The sequence below is a fragment of the Rhinolophus hipposideros genome (assembly GCF_964194185.1).
Source record: "Rhinolophus hipposideros genome assembly, contig: HAP1_SCAFFOLD_46, whole genome shotgun sequence".
Classification (NCBI taxonomy): domain Eukaryota; kingdom Metazoa; phylum Chordata; class Mammalia; order Chiroptera; family Rhinolophidae; genus Rhinolophus; species Rhinolophus hipposideros.
Genome location: NW_027669255.1, coordinates 501,096 through 520,356, shown reverse-complemented (window position 1 = coordinate 520,356; position 19,261 = coordinate 501,096). Strand labels below are relative to the sequence as shown.

At 38.3% G+C, this 19,261-nt stretch overlaps 1 protein-coding gene across 1 annotated transcript in view; it reads right to left on the bottom strand.

The window, feature by feature from the left end:
- Nucleotides 1-19,261, bottom strand: part of LOC308495643 (putative ankyrin repeat domain-containing protein 26-like protein) — a gene marked incomplete at its 5' end in the record, with an annotated part of 99,630 nt that overhangs the window by 8,830 nt on the left and 71,539 nt on the right. The window contains 2 exons of the mRNA XM_081080613.1: nucleotides 10,601-10,673; nucleotides 13,120-13,153. Coding sequence (XP_080936739.1) covers nucleotides 10,601-10,673; nucleotides 13,120-13,153 — 107 coding nt within the window. The remainder of the gene's footprint in view (nucleotides 1-10,600; nucleotides 10,674-13,119; nucleotides 13,154-19,261) is intronic.

Below are 19,261 nucleotides of genomic sequence, written 5' to 3'. Positions count from 1 at the left end.
AAAATGCACTCACTTTGTAAAAACTGACATCCAGAATTTATGGCACCACACATCTAAAACTGCCGTCCCAGGGTCACTCTGGGCACCAGGTGAGCGTCTCTGCCTGCCCAAGACGCAGAGGACTCTTTGGTACAGGAGAGGACAACCTGGAGATTACTTGGTAGGCTTAAGCAAAGACTGACGCTGCTTTTTTTGTTTTGTTTTGTTTGTGTATTTTTGATATTTTTGCCGGTGTTGAGTGTGGGTTATCAGTTGTTTTTACATGGGTGTATTTGTTTTTTCTTTGCTGTTGGTGTTGCTGTTGTGCTGGGTGATTTGCTTTGTTCTGAAATTGCTCTATACCAGGGCCCAGCTCAAGAGGCACAAGATTCAAAACACCCTGAGGCCGACTCCAGACCAAGTTAGAGTATTATCGGGTTTGACCTACAAGTGACACACCCAGAAGGAATTCTCTACAGGCACAAGAGCCCATAGGGGCCAAGCCTCATGTGAGCAGTCAACCCTCACTCAGCAGAACTACCACTGTGGGCAGAGCCAAGATTCACAACTAGGCAGCCTAGGAGTCAATCCCACCTACTGACCAGCCAAAAGCAATTAAAGATCAACTTTAACAGGACAATATACACAAAACGAGAGTCACCTTTGGTGCACACGCAGAGGAGAAGAAGGAAGTCATGCAAGTCAAATATAAAGGACGCATACTACGTAAGATAACCAATAAAAACAAAGACCCATAAGGGACCTACCTAATACATCAAAGCAAACACAGAGAGTCAGCCAGAATGGGGAAACAAAGAAACATGTCCCAAATAAAAGAACAGAAGAAACCTCCAGAATTGGAACCAAATGAAATACAGGTAACCAACCTGTCAGAGACAGAGTTCAGAACACTGATGATAAGAATACTGAAGGGGTTTAGTGACGACATAAAGAAGGATGGAGAAATCATAATGAACAACCAGTTAGAACTAAGGAATACAATAACTGAAATAAAGAACCCATTTGAAGGAATTACAGCAGGCTAGATGAAGCAGAGGATCGAATCAGCGACATGAAGACAAGTCAGCAGAGATCACCCACATGGAACAACAAAAAGAAAAAAGAGTAAAAAACAACGAAAATGGCTTAAGAGTCCTCTGGGATAACATCAAGCGCAACAACATGCGCATCACAGGAATACCAGAAGGTGAAGAAAGGAAGCAAGGGATCGAGAACATATTTGAAGTTATAATGTCTGAAAACTTCCCTAACCTGGTGAAGGAAACCGACGTATAACTCCAGGAAGTGCAGAGAGTTCCAACCAGGATAAACCCAAACAGGCCCACACCAAGACACATTACAGTTAACACAGTAAAGATTAAAGACAAAGACAGAATCCTAAAAGCAGCAAGAGAAAGATAGCAAGTTAAATACAAGGGAACTCCTGTAAGACTATCAAATGACTTTTCTACAGAAACATTGCAGGCCAGGAGGGAGGGGCAGGAGGTACTCACAATGATGAAAAACAAGGGCCTACAACCTAGATTGCTTTATCCAGCAAGGCTATCATTTAAAATTGAAGGAGAGATAAAGAGCTTCCCAGAAAAGAATAAGCTAAAGGAATTTATTACCACTAAGGCAGCATCGCAGGAAATATTAAAAGGGCTTCTGTAAACAGAAGAAAGATGAAAACAATCTAACGACAAATTTAAAAATGGCAATAACTATGTACCTATCAATAATCACTTTAAATGCAAACGGATTATATGCTCCAATCAAGAGACATAGGGTGGCTGAGTGGATAAGAAAGCAAGACCCTTGTATATGCTGTATACAAGAGACTCACCTCAGATCAAAAGACACACACAGGCTGAAAGTGACGGCTTGGAGTAAGATATTTCATGCAAACAGAAATGAGAAAAAAGCTGGAGTTGCAATACTTATATCTGACAAAATAGACTTTAAACTGAAGAATATATTAAAAGACAAAGATGGGCACTATACATAATAAAGGAATTGGTCCGACAAGAGTACATAACCCTAGTAAACATCTATGCACCCAACATAGGAGCACCTAAATATATAAAACAGATATTTACTGACATAGTGACAGAACTCAACAGTAATATTATCATAGTAGGGGACTTCAACACACCTCTGACAAGGGACAGGTATTCCAGACAGAAAATCAATATGGAAACAATGGCCTTAAATGACACATTGGACCATTTGTATTTAATCAACATTTTCAGAGAATTTCACCCCAAAGCTGCAGAATACACGTTCTTCTCAAGCACACACGGGACATTTTCCAAGGTACACCACGTGTTAGGCCAGAAAACAAGTCTTGATTAATGTAAGAAAATTGAAATCATACCAATTGTCTTCTCTGACCACAGCGCTATAAAATCAGAAATCAACTACAGGAAAAAAACTGGAAGACAGACAAATTCATGGAGCCTGAATAACATGTTACTAAATAACGAATGGATCAACAATGAGATCAAGGAAGAAATCAAAACATGTCTCGAGACAAATGAAAATCAAACCATGACAAACCAAATCTATGGGATGCAGCGAAAACAGTCCTAGGAGGGAAATTCACAGCATTGCAGGCCTACCTAAAGAAACAAAAAAATCACTAATCAACAGTTTATTTTCACACTTAAGGGATCAGGACAAAGAACAGCAAAATAACCGCAAAGGGAGTACAAAGAGGGACATAATAAAGGTCAGAGCGGAAATAAATGAAATAGAAACCAGAAAAACAATAAAAAACATCAATGAATCCAAGAGTTGTTTTTTAGACAAAATAAACAAAGTCAACAAACCTTTAGCCAGACTTATCAAAAAGAGAGAGAGAGAGGACCCAAATTAATAAAATCAGAAATGAAAGAGGAGAAGTGACAACAGACACCACAGAAATACAAAAATATTTAAGAAATTACTATCAGCATCTATATGCCAACAAATTAGACAATCTGGAAGAAATGGAAAATTTTCTAGAAGCATACATCCTTCCAAGGCTAACTCAAGAAGAAACGGAAAACCTGAATAGACTGATTACCACCAGGGAAGTTGAATCAGTAATCAACAAGTTCCCAACAAACAAAAGTGCTGGACCAGATGGCTTTACAGATGAATTTTACAAAACATTCAAAAAAGAATTATCACCTATTCTCCTCAAGCTATTCCAAAAAATTCAGAAGGAGGGAAGGCTCCCAAAACCTTTTTACGAGGCCACTATCACTCTGATCCCCAAATCAGACAAAGACACTACAAAAAACACACAAACAAACAAAAAACTATAGGCCTGTATCTCTAAAGAACATAGATGCAAAAACCCTCAACAAAATATTACTGAACACAATTATGCAATACATTAAAAAAATCATACACTATGATCAAGGGGGATTCATTCCTGGTATGCAAGGGTGGTTCAACATCCGCAAATCAATTAACATGATACACCACATTAACAAAATAAAAAATAAAAATCATATGATCATATCAATTAGATGCAGAAAAAGCATTGGACAAAATCCAGCAGCCATTTATGATAAAAACTCTTAAGAAAATGGGAATAGAGAGACCATATCTCAACATAATAGAGACCATATATGATAAACCCACAGCTAACATCACACTCAACGGGGAAAAGCTAAAATAGTCCCCTTAAGATCAGGAACAAGGCAAGGTTTCCCACTTTCTCCACTTCTATTCAACATAGTGCTGGAACTTCTAGCCACAGCAATCAGACGAGAAAAATAAATAAAAGGCATCCAAATTGGTAAGGAGGAAGTAAAATAGTTATTATATGCAGATGACATGATACTATATAGAGAGAACCCTAAAGACTCCACCAAAAAACCATTAGAACTGATAAATGTATTTAGTAAAGTAGCAGGATACAAAATTAATATTCAGAAATCAGTTGCATGTGTATATACCAATAATAAAGTATCAGGAGAAATTAAGAAAAGAATCCCATTTACAATTGCTTCAAAGACTATAAAATACCTGGGAATAAATTTAATGAAAGAAGTAAAACATCTATACTCAGAAAATTATAAGACACTGAAGAAAGAAATTAAAGAGGATACAAATAGATGGAAGCACATAATATGCTCATGGATAAGAAGAATTAATAGAGTGAAAATGTCCATACTGCCTAAGGCAACATACGAATTCAACGCAATTTCTATCATATTACCAAGGATGGTTTTCACAAGAATAGAACGTATAATCCTGAAATTTATATGGAACCATAAAAGATCCTGGTTGGCCTCGGCAATCTTGAGAAATAGGAATAAAGTGGGAGGTATAACGATACCTGACATCAAATTATACTACAAGGCTACAGTAATCAAAACACCACGATACTGGTATAAAAACAGATACATTGATCAATGGAACACAATAGAGAGCCCAGCAATAAATCCATGCCTATATTGTCATTCAATCTATGACAATGGAAGCAAGAATTTATGGTGGGGTAAAGACAGTCTATTCAACAAATGGTGTTGGCGAAACCTGGACAGACACATGCAAAAGAATGAAGCTGGACCACTTCCTTACACGATATACAAGAATAAATTCAAAATGCATTAAAGACATAAGTGTAAGATCTGAAACCATAAAATTTCTAGAAGAAAATATAGGAAGAAACTTTATAGACATTACCTGGAGTAAGATTTTTACTGATACATCCTCTCAGCCAAGAGAAGTAAGAGAAAAAATAATCATGTGGGATCACATCAAACTAAAAAGTTTTTTCACAGCAAAGGAAACCATCAATAAAACAAAAAGGGATCCTACTGTATGGGAAAAGATATTTGCCAATGATATATCTGATAAGGGATTAATATCACAAATCTATAAAAAACTTACTCAACTCAACTCCAAAAAAACAAACAACCCAATTAAAAAATGGGCAGAGGACTTGAGGAGACATTTTTCTAAAAAGGACATACAGAAGGCAAGAAGACATATGAAGAAATGCTCAACCTCACTAACCATCAGAGAAATGCAAATAAAAACCACAATGAGATACCACCTCACCCCAGTCAAAATGGCTATCATCAATAAATCAACAAACAACAAATGCGGGCGGGGATGTGGAGAAAAGGGAACGCTAGTGCACTGTTGGTGGGATTGCAGATTAGTGCAGCCACTATGGAAAACAGTATGGAGGTATCTCAGGAATCTGAAGATAGAACTACCCTATGATCCAGTAATCCCACTCCTAGGCATCTACCCGGAGAAATCCAAAGCTCCAATTCAAAAATCTGTATGCACTCCTATGTTTATTGCAGCACTTTACACAATAGCCAAGATACAGAAACAACCGAAATGCCCATCGGTCGATGACTGGATTAAGAAGCTGTGGTACATTTATACAATCAAGTACTACGCAGCCATAAAGAAAAAAGAAATCTTATCATTTGCAACAACATGGATGGATCTAGAGAACATTATGTTAAGTGAAATAAGTCAGAAAGAGAAAGACAAGTACCATATGATCTCACTTATATGCAGAATCTAAAGAAAAGAATATGTGTATGAACTAATCAGAAACAGTTTTGGGGACACAAAAAACCGAGAGTTGTTAGATGGGCAGGGGGGAGGGGGTTGGGGATGGGGGGAAGGGTGAAGGGATTGGGGGGCGGCTGGTGACCACAGGATGGCCTCAGGGTTTTTTGAGAATTACTTTGGGGAACTTATTCAATAGTGTTTGGGGATTTTGTTGGGTGTCCGATGGACATGTGTCCTGTTTGGGAGACCACCTCAGGGATGCTGTGGATGCCTGGTCATGGCATTGTACACCAGAGACTGGACATTAATGAATGCCAACTATAATTTTATGTGTATAATGTGATGGCTCGGTGTGAGGTCGGGGTGGTGGTGGATGGGGGGAGGGGGGTTCACGGTGTGAGGGATGTAAAAATAAAATAAAATAAAATAAAACTATAAAAAAATAAAAAAAAATAAAACAAAAAGGGATCCTACTGAATGGAGAAGATATTTGCCAATGATATATCTGATAAGGGGTTAATATCCCATATTTATAAAATGTCTCAGTCAACTCAACTCCAAAATAACAAACAACCCAATTAAAAAATGTGCAGAGGACATGGAGAGTAATTTTTTTAAAAAGGACATACAGATGGGAAACAGACATATGAAAAAATGCTCAACTTCACTAATCATTAGAGAAATGCAAATAAAAACCGCAATGAGATACAACCTCACCCAAGTCAAAATGGCTTTCATCAACAAATCAACAAACAACAAGTGCTGGCCTGGATGTGGAGAAAAGGGAACGCTTATGCACTGTTGGTGGGATTGCAGATTGGTGCAGCCACTATGGAAAACAGTATGGAGGTATCTCAAAAATCTGAGAATGGAACTACCCTATGACCCAGCAATTCCACTCCTAGGTATCTATCAGGAGAAATCCAAAACTCTAATTCAAAAAAATTTATACACCCCTATCTTTATTGCAGCACTATACACAATAGCCAAAACATGGAAACAACCGAAATGCCCATTGGTAAACGATTGGATTAAGAAACCGTTACAGTTATACAATGGAGTATTTCACAGCCACGAAGAAGAATGAAATCTTACCATGCAACAATATGGATGGACGTAGAGAACATTATATTAAGTGAAATAAGTCAGACAGAGAAAGACAAATACCATATGATCTCATATGGGGAATCTAAAGAAAATAATAAATGAATGAACTAATCAGAAACAGTCTCAAAGACACAGAGGAAAAACTGAGGGTTGCTAGATGAGGGGGTGGGGATAAGGGGGAAAGTCACGGGATCAGAATGAACAGTTGGTAACCACAAGAGTGCCACGGGGATACGAGAGTCAATTTGGGGAATGTAATCAATAATTTCGTAAAGATTTTGTAGGGTATCCAATGGATACTTGTCTCATTAGGGAGACCACCTCAGGGATGATGTAGATGGCTGATCACTGCACTGTACACCTGAAGCTGAATAATGAATGTCAAGTACAATTTACATGTACATATAATACATATACATATTTTATATAAAAATATATATATACATACTATATATATATATCTTATATAAATATATATATTACATATATATTACATATAGTTACAAGAAGCGGAGTACAGCATTAGGAATAGAGACAGTGGAAATGTAATGGCTGTGTGAGATGTCAGAGAGGCAGTGGAGGGGGGAGGGGGTTATGACTGTGTGAGGGATATAAATGATACATGTCTAGCTATTACATTGTTTTGTGCACCGGAAACGAATAAAAGAATGTGAAAAACAGAAAAAAACAGTAAACTGGAAAGGGAACAATGAAAAGCTTCAAAAAAAAAATAAAAAAACAAAAACTATCTTACAGAAGAAAAAAAAGATACATAGAAACAAAGGAAAATGAAAATACATCCTACCAAAATTTTGGGGATGCAGCGAAAGCAGTTTTAAGAGGGAAATTTATATCATTACAGGCCTATCTCAAGAAATAAGAAAAATCCCAAATAGATAACCTCATCTTTACATCTTATGGAGCTAGAAAAAGAAGAACAAATGAAACTGAATGTCAGCAGCAGAAAGAAAACAATAAAAATCAGAGCAGAACTAAATGAAACAGAGAACAAAAAGAGAATAGAAAAAATTAATGTGACAAAGAGCTGGTTCTTTGAAAAGATTAATACAATTGACAAATCCTTGGTAGACTCAGTAAGATAAAAAAAGACTAATAAAATCAGAAATGAGAAGGGAAGTTATCACGGACGCCACCGAAACACAAAGCATCATCCAGGAATACTATGAGGGACTACATGCCACCAAATTCAATAACCTAGAAGAAATGGACAGGTCCTTGGAAACATATAGCCTTCCTAGGCTGAATCATAAAGAACTGGAAAATCTAAATAGATCGATCACCACTAAGGAAATTGAATCAGTCATCCAAAACCTTCCCAGAAGCAAAAGTCCAGGACCAGATGGCTTCACTAGTGAATTCCACCAAATCTACAAAGAGGATATAATACCTGTCCTACTCAAACTCTTCCAAAAAATTGAAGAAGAGACAATACTCCCTAAATCATTTTATGAGGCCAACATTACCGATACCAAAACCTGGTAAGGATAACACAAAAAAAGAAAACTACAGACTATTATCTCTGATGAATGCAGATGCAAAAATCCTAAGAAAAATGCTAACAAATCGAATGCAACAATATGCTAAAAAGATTATTCATCATGACCAAGCAGATTCATCCCAGGTGCACAAGGATGGCTCAACATTCAGAAATCCATCAATGTGATTCATCCCATAAACAAAATAAAGGACAAAAATCATATGATTATATCAATTGATGCAGAAAAAGCATTTGACAAGATACAACATCCATTTATGATTGGATCACTTAATAAAATAGGTATAGAAGTAAAATACTTGAACATAATAAAGGGCATATATGACAAACCCTCAGCTAATCTCATAATTCATGATGAAAAACTGAAGCCCTTTTCTCTACGTTCAGGAACACCGCAGGGCTGTCCCCTATCACCTCTGCTTTTAAGCATAGTGTTGGAAGTCCTCGCCAGAGCAATCAGGCAAGACAAATAAGTAAAAGGCATCCAAATTGGGAATGAAGAAATTAAATTGTCACTCTTTGCAGATGACATGATGCTATATATAGAAAACCCTAAAACTCCACCAAAAAGCCATTGAAAACAATCGACAAATACAGTAAAGTTGCCGGCTACAAAATCAATGTACAAAAGTCCATTGTATTCCTATATACTAACAATGAAATCTCAGAAAAAGAAAGCAAAAGAACAATTCCTTTTGCAATTGCAAGAAAAAGTATAAAACACCTAGGATTAAACTTAACCAAGGATGTGAAGGATTTATACGCTGAAAACTATAAGACATTTTTAAAAGAAATTGAAGAAGACACAAAGAAATGGATAGACATTCCATGCTCATGGATTGGAACAAGCTACATAGTTAAAATGCCCGTATTACCAAAACAATATACAGATTTAATGCAATCTCCATCAAAATCCCAATAGCACATTTTAAAAAATAGAACAAAAAAATCATCAGATTTGTATCGAACCACAAAAGACATCAACAGCCAAAGGAATCCTAAGCAAAAAGAACAATGCTGGAGGTATCACACTCCCTGACTTTAGCTTGTACTAAAGGGCAATAATAATCAAAACAACATGGTATGGGCAGAAAAACAGACACATAGACCAATGGAATAGAATTGAGATCCCAGAAATAAACCCACATAAATATGGACAGACAATTTTTGACAAAGAAGCAAAAAGCATACAATGGAGAAAAGACAGCTCCTTCGATAAATGGTGCTGGTAGAATTGGAAAACCACATGCAAAAGAATGAAACAGGGCTGAAATCTGTCACCGTGTACCAAAATTAATTCAAAATGGATCAAAGACTTAAGCATAAAACCTGAAATAATAAACTGCATAGAAGAAAACATAGTTACTAAACTTATGGACCTTGGGTTCAAAGAGCATTTTATGAATTTTATGACTCCAAAGGCAATGGAAGTAAATGCTAAAATAAATGAATGGGACTATATGAAACTTAAAAGCTTCTGCACAGCAAAAGAAACCATCGATAAAATAAAGAGACAACCAACTGAATGGGTGAAAAAGTTTGCAAACAGTGCCTCCGATAAGGGGCTAATATCCAAAATATACAAGGAACTCATGCAACTCAACACACAAAAAAACAAACAACCCAATTGAAAAATGGGCAGAGGACCTGAAGAGACATTTCTCCAAAGAGGACTTACAAATGGCAAATAGACATATGAAAAAATGCTCCACATTACTAATCATCAGAGAAATGCAAATAAAAACCACAATGAGATATCACCTCACCCCATTCAGAATGGCTATCATCAACAAGACAAATAGTAACAAGTGTTGGAGAGGCTGTGGAGAAAAAGGAACCCTCATACACTGTTGGGGGGAATGCTGGCTGGTGCAGCCGCTATGGAAGGCAGTGTGGAGGTTCCTCAAGAAATTACAAATAGAATTACCACATGACCCAGCAATCTCTCTCCTGGGTATCTACTCAAATAATCTGAAAACTTTGAATCATAAAGACAAGTGTGCTCCAATGTTCATTGCAGCTTTACTTACGGTGGGTAAGACAACGGAAACAACCAAAACGTCCTTCGATAGATGAATGGATAAAGAAGTTGTGGTACATATAAATAATGGAATAGTATTCGGTGGTAAGTAAAGATGAAATAGGACTATTGCTAAATGGGGTCTAATGGGGTGATGGAAAGAGAACTGGCTGGCTGGTGACCACACAATGTGAGATATAGATAATATATTACAGAATTGTACACCTGAAATCCATGTCACTTTATTAACAATTGCACCCCAATAAACTTTAATTTAAAGGAAAAAAACCCTCAAGTGGTGATATATTATAAAATGGTTCACAGTGACACATTTTCCATTACAAACATAAAACAATGGTAGGGGGAACACTATTAAATTTTACAAGTGCTACACAAAACTAAATTCAGAGTAAAAAAGTTAATTTCACACAGGAGCCTTTTACCTTGGTACCAACATCCAAGAGTCCATCGTCTGATATAGCCCGTGAATCATTCCTGCCAGGTTTCCAGGAAAGACTTTAGGGTAAAAATACACAACAAAAACAGTGAGTGCATTCCTTTACAAAAACAACAAACACAAAGGGAGCAAAATTCAGCTATCTGCATAGGAAATGAAGTTTCTTGATATGATTAAAATTTAGACGATGTTCTAGAAAAGCTATCAGTTATCTATTGCTGCCTCCACCACTCCCAACTCGTGCAATATTTAATGAAGAGACACTCTAAGTTTCCATAACAAAGAATGACAGCAAACATGTTGGCAACACCTGAGAGTACCTTGTTTTCACCAAAAGTCCTGAAGGCTGAATTGAAAACGCAATTAATAGCTGACAATAGGAACCTGAACTGGGACAAAAGCAATGACCTAAATCAAGGTAGAACGATACACTAACCCTTCTCCATGGTCTGTCCCTGGTTCAAAGATTAATCTGTGTGGGTCAAAAACGGCAGTCTTGCTTCTTTAACATAGAAAGCAGTTACTAAACTTACCCCATTCCTTGTTTTCACTCAAAAACACTACAGTGAGGTCCCTGAAATGCATGAAATGTTTGCAGCTTACATGTACAAAAGTCAAAGAACAAATATGTACGTTGTTAGCCTCCCCACTCCCAGATCACTTGTCCGCACAGCTTGCTGGCAATCTCCAAACTTGAAAACTTCAGCCTACGAAGGCATAGACTCCTGAAACAAGGTTGGGCTCAAATGACCCACAGTAGGAGTTCTCTATTTCGCTGTTCCTGGAAAACAAGCTAAATGGAGCCTCAGTCATCCACTCCCAACACAGGCATGTTACCACCTACCCAACTCCATTACTGTTTTCACAGTAATGCCCAACCCTCCATCTCCATGGGAAGGACATCAGCGCGTTGGGCAAAGAGGTGGAGGTGACGAGACACCTGCTGTGGGCCATAGATCTATGTAGTTCAGCAATCTCCAGTGCCTTTGGACTCAAGGGGACCCCCTCTGTAATTCCGGGTGCAGGTGGAAGATACCACATTCCTACTTGCTATAAAGAGAGTGTTTCCAAAGGCTCAAAGGTTTAATATGTTTTCACACAAACCTTAAATTTTCCTGGTTCCTCCAATTCAACAAGCAAAACTACTTAGACAACTACCAACATCCTGTGTCCTTCCTTCCTGTAATTTCTCTTTACCTTGTCATACCCTACCATTCTGATCTCTTTTCCCTCATCTGATGTCTAATCTCTGCTCTAAGAGCCTTATTCCTATCCCAACCTGTGTTGTTCCTCTTGAAACGTGGATTCCCCTGCTAATTCCATTCTTAGCCTCTTCCATTGCATTCACTAGACCTTTCCATAATTAAAACACTCACCCAAAGGATGATAAAGAAGGAAGTGTACTGGGCTTAGAAACCTATACTAATCTCATTTCATCACTCACTGTAGTCAAATAAGTCACTTCAATCTCTGGGAGTTCAAACTCCTCATGTGATCAACCACTTGACCAAAACATTAATGGCAGCATGAAGTACTAGGGGTGTTTGCAATAATTAATTGATAACATTCCTTCAACACCTGGAATTCTATGTATTTTTGGTTCTGTCTATAAAAATGGAGAATACTTAGCTGGCAGAAGTGGAAAAAAATAACAGCAACAAAACTACCCCGAGTAAAGCAGAGAAAAAGGTAAAAAATCAAGAAAAGTCATGGAAGAAGGAAGAAAGACTAGAAAAAAAGAAAAAACTTCCTAGAATGAGGGAAGCGTACTAGCTTAAATGGAAACACAGTAATGGGAGTCAGTAAGTAGAAAAATCAATGAAAAATATCCTCTCAATTTGTGCTGAATTAACACAACAGTGTATACATAGATGATCTTCACTTACAGAACAACGATTCGTCCCAAGAAGGGTACATCGCATTATCCCTGAAAACATTTATCTGATTAGGTCTTGCTTATGTACAACCTGTGGTTCTGTGGCCACAGCGAACTGACATCTGCCCTCAACACTGATGGTGAAAACAAGGTTCTCGTGACTGCTGCAATTGTCAAGTACATTAAGACAGAGCTTGGGCTAACTGGGCTTGATAGGAAACTTCTAAATCAGCACTAAGGCATCACTAAACGGGACTCTCTGAGGCCACCTGACTTGTACCTGAATCTTGAATCCAGTCCTGTCCAGGCACTTCTCAGTATAGGCTGAGGGACAAGAGAACGGACTTGGGAAACCAAGCAGGCTGAAGGTCACATCACATGTCAGCCACTTGGTAACTATGGAATCAGGGTTAAATTAATCCACCTCCTGGAACCATACTCCTCTAATGAATAAAAACGGCCGAACGGCACAGCTACTTTGCAAATCTACTGTGCCGACGACCTGGGATAACCAATGTTAGGCACATAGTATAGGGTCTAGCCCAGAGCAGAACACTCATTAAAGCTTACTGGCTTCTCTCCGCAGTCTCTTAGTTAACATGCAATTTTAGAAATCCATAAAATCCTACCTGCTTGCATGGTCGCATTGAGAACACTCATCCACTGTTAAAAGAAAAAAATTCAAATACATTGTAAATACACAATAGAAAAACACAGAACTTTGAAAGCATCAGACTGAAGTGATGAAAAAATATTTCTTTGGGAACACCCCTGAAGACTATAGTAGAGTGAATGTTACTGATACAACTGGTGGGCAATTAATACATGAAGAACTTTTACTTCCTCTCCTATATATATGTGTGTATATATATTCATATTTATATATTCATACATATATACGTACACATATGTATGTACATGCATGTACTTATGCATGTTTGTATGTATTATACATTTATATCTAATGAGAGAAAAATAAACGTGATGTGCAATCATTTGATAGCTACAAGTCAAGTGCTACTTACAATGATTGTAATCCTTACCAAACCCATCGGAGTGAACGAAAATGGTATCAGTAGTAAAATCACTATCATAAACTAACACGGTCCAATTTAAATAGCATGATTTTTCTGCACTTCTGTCATGAAGAGCAGTTAGAAGAGAGTCCACTTGTTTTGCTCTGACACAGTACCGCTGTGCCGCTCTTCAGTCAAGGGTGTTCAGTTTAGGATGAAACACCCTGTCATTAGCAGCTTAGTCAAAGGCAGTCTGCTTTGCAGCACGGCAAAACACAGGAAACAGACTCTTTCTGGCCCTCTCTCCAGTGCAGGATAAGTATGAAAGACTTTGCGATTCCAGTTTTATCAAGTCTAACCCCTGAGACTGTTTCCCTCCATTGCTGGAGAATCTATCCGGCTCACCTCATAGAGCAGGAAGGTCCAAAGAGTTATTGCTGTACAGCAGCGTGTGATGCCATTTTTCTCATCCCTCCCCATAGTGGCAAATGTGTATAGAAATCATGGTTTTTTACCTTGTAAGTCATATGTCATCAAATCCTAAGCCGATGAATAACAGCAAACAAACAAACACCCCCCCCCAAAAAGACAAAGAGGTTATCTTGAATAACTACCTTCAATGACCCTGGAGTTTTAAGTTTTTAAACAGTCAAAAAGATGGCCACTGTATGATTCCAACTATATGATATTCAGAAAAAAACAAAACTATGAAGCAGTAGAAAGACGTGTGGCTTCCGGAGGTTAGGGAGAAGGGAGGGCTGAGGAAACGCCACAGAGGGTATCTAGTAGTGGATCTAGTCTGGGTGAGACTGGAAGGGGGGAGACCTGTCATTATACGTTTGTCAAACCCCACAGATTGGACCACAGCAAGAGTGAACTCTAACGTCAAGTGTGTGCTGTGAGTGGTCATGCTGAGTCAGTGCAGTTCATGGGTCGTCGTGAATGTACCACCCGCGGGCAGGGTGTCAACAGTGAGGGAGGCTCTGTGTGGACGGGGACATGGGTTTTGAGGGAACTTTCTCTACTCTCCACTCAATTTTGCCCTGAACCTAAACCTGCTCTAAAAACGAAGGCTTACTAATTAAAAAAAAAAAAAGTTTTCCACTGAACCTGCTATTACCAGATATGAACACATTAATGCTATTTTCAAAATACAGTCACCTTGAAAATGAATATAAAGATCCAGTATCAGAATATGATTATTCACCCAACCGAATGAAGCATATGAAAAGCCATAAACAAAGCAAGTGATTTTTGGAATACTTACACAAGAAAATCACTGATAAACGTGACTGAACATCTCGCATTAGCATGCTGAATAGGGATGCCAAGTGAATCAAAATGGAATCGTCCCTGTACTTACAGGACAACTTTGATTCTCATTGTAAATCAAAAATCATTGTGCTGATTTTATTCAAAAGCTATATTGAAACATTAATCACACAAAAAGATTGTAATTGCCATGGTTATTGCCATAGTAATGTATGTACAATACCTTTGAAATACTCACGAAAAGGCAAAAAAGTAACCAGCACTGCAATTTTTAATGGATGATACAACCAAAACCAGTACCAAGGCACGTCACCATATTACTTGCTATTAAAATAAAATTTTAAGCTACACCAAAAATTAAGTCATGCCTATAACTGCTGTGCAGAAAAGATTTCATATAGCAGGCCTGACTGCTATCCTTTGAAAGTCCTGCTTGAATGGCTGGCCCTTGGCTGGTATCTGGAAACCTGCATATGGGGAGGGTTCCCACCATTCCCTAACTAAGTGTGGCTCACCGTGCCTGAAATGCTTGTACAAACAAGGTGGTTCATGCTGGACACTCGCTTTCCTTCTGGGAATCAGGAATGTTAGCACCTGCTAGGGGGACGCTGCCTATGTGACTGGCGTGCCATGAAAGCACTCCATGAAGGCACTGAGTCTAATGAGACTCCGGTACCACTAGACAGCATTTCACATGTGGTGCCAGAATTTAACAGTGGGGAATTAAGCACATCCTGCTAACTCCACAGGACATGCGTCTTAGAAACTTGCGCCTGGTTCCCTCCTGTCAGACACTGTCACATACACCTTTTCTCTTTGCTGATTTTGCTCTCACTGTAATAAATCACAGGCATTAGTACAGCTATAGGCTGAGTCTTGTAAAGTGCTCTAGTGAATAACCAAACCTAGGGGTGGTGTTAAGAATCTCTAATAAATGGCATTATATGAAATTTTCATTCTTTGGGTTGATGCTTTCTACATGATTAAGGTCAGAAGGTGATTTTGCAGATTACCTATCATTAAATTTGTTTTTTTTTTATTCTTCTTTTGCAGATTCCTGTAGAGCTAGATATATTTGAATAAAGGCATAAAGAGGATAAATGAAATGATGTCAGAAAATACTGTAAAACAAGCAACCATCCTATTTTAATCAGAATAAAAAATAAAACATCCTAATGACAACATGTTCTATCAGTTCCTATATAGCAAATGAAGAGATCACACTGTCAATTTTCTACAACTAGGTAGGGTTTATGTCCTTTTTATAAGAGTTATGAATCAATCAAGTAACTGGGATAATTACAGAAAAACATATAACTATCACTTGTAGTATAATAATGTACACTGATTATAGAGTTCCTTTGCTTTCTAAACCTCTTTATTGCTTATAAAACTAAAAACATAGCTCTAGTATGAAAAAGCAGTGGTTAACAGAATATGTGAAAAGGAAACAAAAAATTATATCCATGTAGGATGAGTTACCCATGGATATACCAAGAAACTCAACATTCAGAGGAAAAAAACGTGTCTTCCCTATTGACCTGCTGTTCTTCTCTCTCCATCTGATAATGTCCTAGTCACTCTTCTCATGTCCCATTGAAATGCTAGTGCACATTCTGGAAACCTAGGAATCATCTTAGTTTTCTCACTCCCCACTAACTTTTTACATTCAATCATCACTAAATTGTATTAACCATAACACTCTCCAGGCTCTGCTTTATTTTTCCACAGCCACTGCCCTAGTCAAACAGGGGCTCTTAGCAGATGGCTTTCACAGGGGGAAGAAATGAAACACCACCGACTCTTATTGTTGCTTCCTAAATGAATAGGATTTATTTTCAGCAAAACAAATGAGAAAGACATTAGCCAGCAAAGACCAACATGTTAAATTGAATAAATTAACCTTCCTGACTTTTTTTTCTTTCAAAATGGATGGGTGAAAAATATCACAATGGACTGATACTAGTCCAAGGAAGTAAAAGCTTCCTTTGTCTGCCACTTATTTTCATGTGCTTTTCTTCAATCTATCCTCTATGTGAGGGGCCAGCAAACTCCAACCTGCCATCAATTTTTGTAAATAAAGCTTTACTGTAGCACAGTCTTGCCTATTCAGTTGGCCCACGACTGCTTTCACACCATGATGGCAGATTTGAGTAGGTATGACAGAGACCACATGGCCTAAAATCAGGCCCTTTACAGAATAAGCTTGCTGGTCCCTGCTTTATACCACAACCAGAGTGTCCGAATGCCGTCTCATCTTGTTCCTAGTCTGCTCAAAACTCTCCCATGATCCCTGCAGTAACCATTGCTGAGTCCCTGCCCACTTGCCATTTCTTCATCTTCATTCTCACTGGAGAACCACAATGCTGTGTGGATATTTACTGTCCCAATACACAAAGAACATGGCCTCTCTCCAGCTCCACAAAGAAAAATGATTATACTAAGCTAATCACAGTGACTGCTTTACCCCTAACTGCTGTGGGAACCAGCATGTGCTGTACCCTAGCCTGGAAATGTTAAGGGATATACTGGCAGCCTCTCAGTCTTCTTCCTATTTAAAAGAATCACATAGCTGAACATCACCGTTTATCAGGGAAACAGATATCAAAACCACAGAGCAATACCACCTCATTACTCTCAGATGGCTACCATCAAAATGGCACCATATAACAAATGTCGGCAAGGAAGTGGAGGAAAGGAAAAACAGAGCCTGCACTGTTTTTGGATTTGTAAATTGTTATATTCACTGGGGGAAACAGTATGGAGATTCCTCAAAATATCAGAAATAGAACTGCCATGAGATCTTGCAATTCTACTTCTGGGTATTTGTCCAACAAAAAACAAAACAGTAATTTGAAAAGACATCTGCACCTCTATGTTCACTGCAGCAGTATATATAATAGCCAGGATATGGAAGCAACATAGGCGTCCTTCGATAGATGAATGCATAAAGAGGATTTGATATGTGTGTGAGGTGTGTGTGTGTGTGTGTGTGTGTATACAGTAATACTATAACTGATATTAGAATAATTAACTCATCCTTAATATAACTGATATAATAATAACTCATCCATAAAAGATGAAATCTTGCCCTTTGTAACAATGTGGAAGTTCCTAGAGGTATTATGTTAAGTGAAAGAAGACAGAAAAAGACAAATACCTTATGATCTCATTTATATGTGGAACCTAGAAAAGCAAAACAAACAAAACAGAAACAGACCCATAGCTACAAAAAAGCAACTTGATTTTTCCCAGATGAAAGGGAGTTGAAGAGATGAACGAAAAAGAAAGTGAATGAGAAGTACAAACTTCCAGTGATGAAATATCTAAGCCACAGGGATGTAGTTAACAGCACAGGGAAAATATCAATAATATTACAGTCACTTTGAAGGGTGATAGATGCTTACTAGACATATTGTGGTGATAACCTCGCAAGGTATATCAGTGTCAAATCACTATGTTGTACACCTGAACTGATATAATGTGGTATGCCAACTATATACCACAGAAACGCAGTCCTTCAGCCTTTGGATATTGTCCTGTGAGAATATGATGCTTGGAGCCGTTGCTAATTAACCAGCCAGCAAATGAGACTTAAACAAAACACTGACAACCTCACAACTGAAACAGGGACAACAACAGGCAACTCATGGCATCACAGAACCACCAAAACCATCCTGGTGCCTCCTGTTGTAACCACTGTTAATTAGGTCACCTATTACCTGCAGCTAAACTATTATAACTGATATATTTCCCAAGGCCTACAGGATAAGAGCAACTCCTTTCTCTAGAACTAAAGACTTTCTTAAGCTCGCCTTACCTAGGTGTTCACCACCTTCTCAACCATTCCCACAGCACGCTTTTTATACCATCAAAACTGAACTGCTTGTAAATCCTGCGAAGTTCACTGTGTATCTTAGCCTATGTCTGCAGTTCCTTCTGCCAAACCTGTAATCTTGATTATTGTTTCCCCTGCCCAACACGGTCCTGCCTCTTTATCTGGCCAACTCCCACTCACACTGCATACTTCCCTTAAATCCTACCCAGGTTTTTACAACCGAAATCATCATCATGGACATAAAGTGTCTGGCCCACGAGATCTGACAATTAGGTTCACGAAGTCATCCTAGAAAAAGTGCTGCATACCTCATTGCTGAATATCACTATGGTCACATTCTAAGTACTGCCCTTGGGAAGCTGTGCACCGATGCTAGTGCCTAGTCCACCCTTCAAAGCAATTTTGGAACTCTTTTTCTGGAATGGCCATCAGAGCTGTTGTTGTATTACTCTTGATGTCCCGAATGTCATCAAAATGTCTTTCTTTCAGTATTTCCTTTATCTTCGGGTAAAGAAAGAAGTCATTGGGGACCAGATCAGGTGAGTAGGGTGAGTATATCAATACAGTTATTTGTTTACTGGCTAAACACTCCCTCACAGACAGCGCCGTGTGAGCTGGTGCATTGTCGTGATGCAACAGCCATGA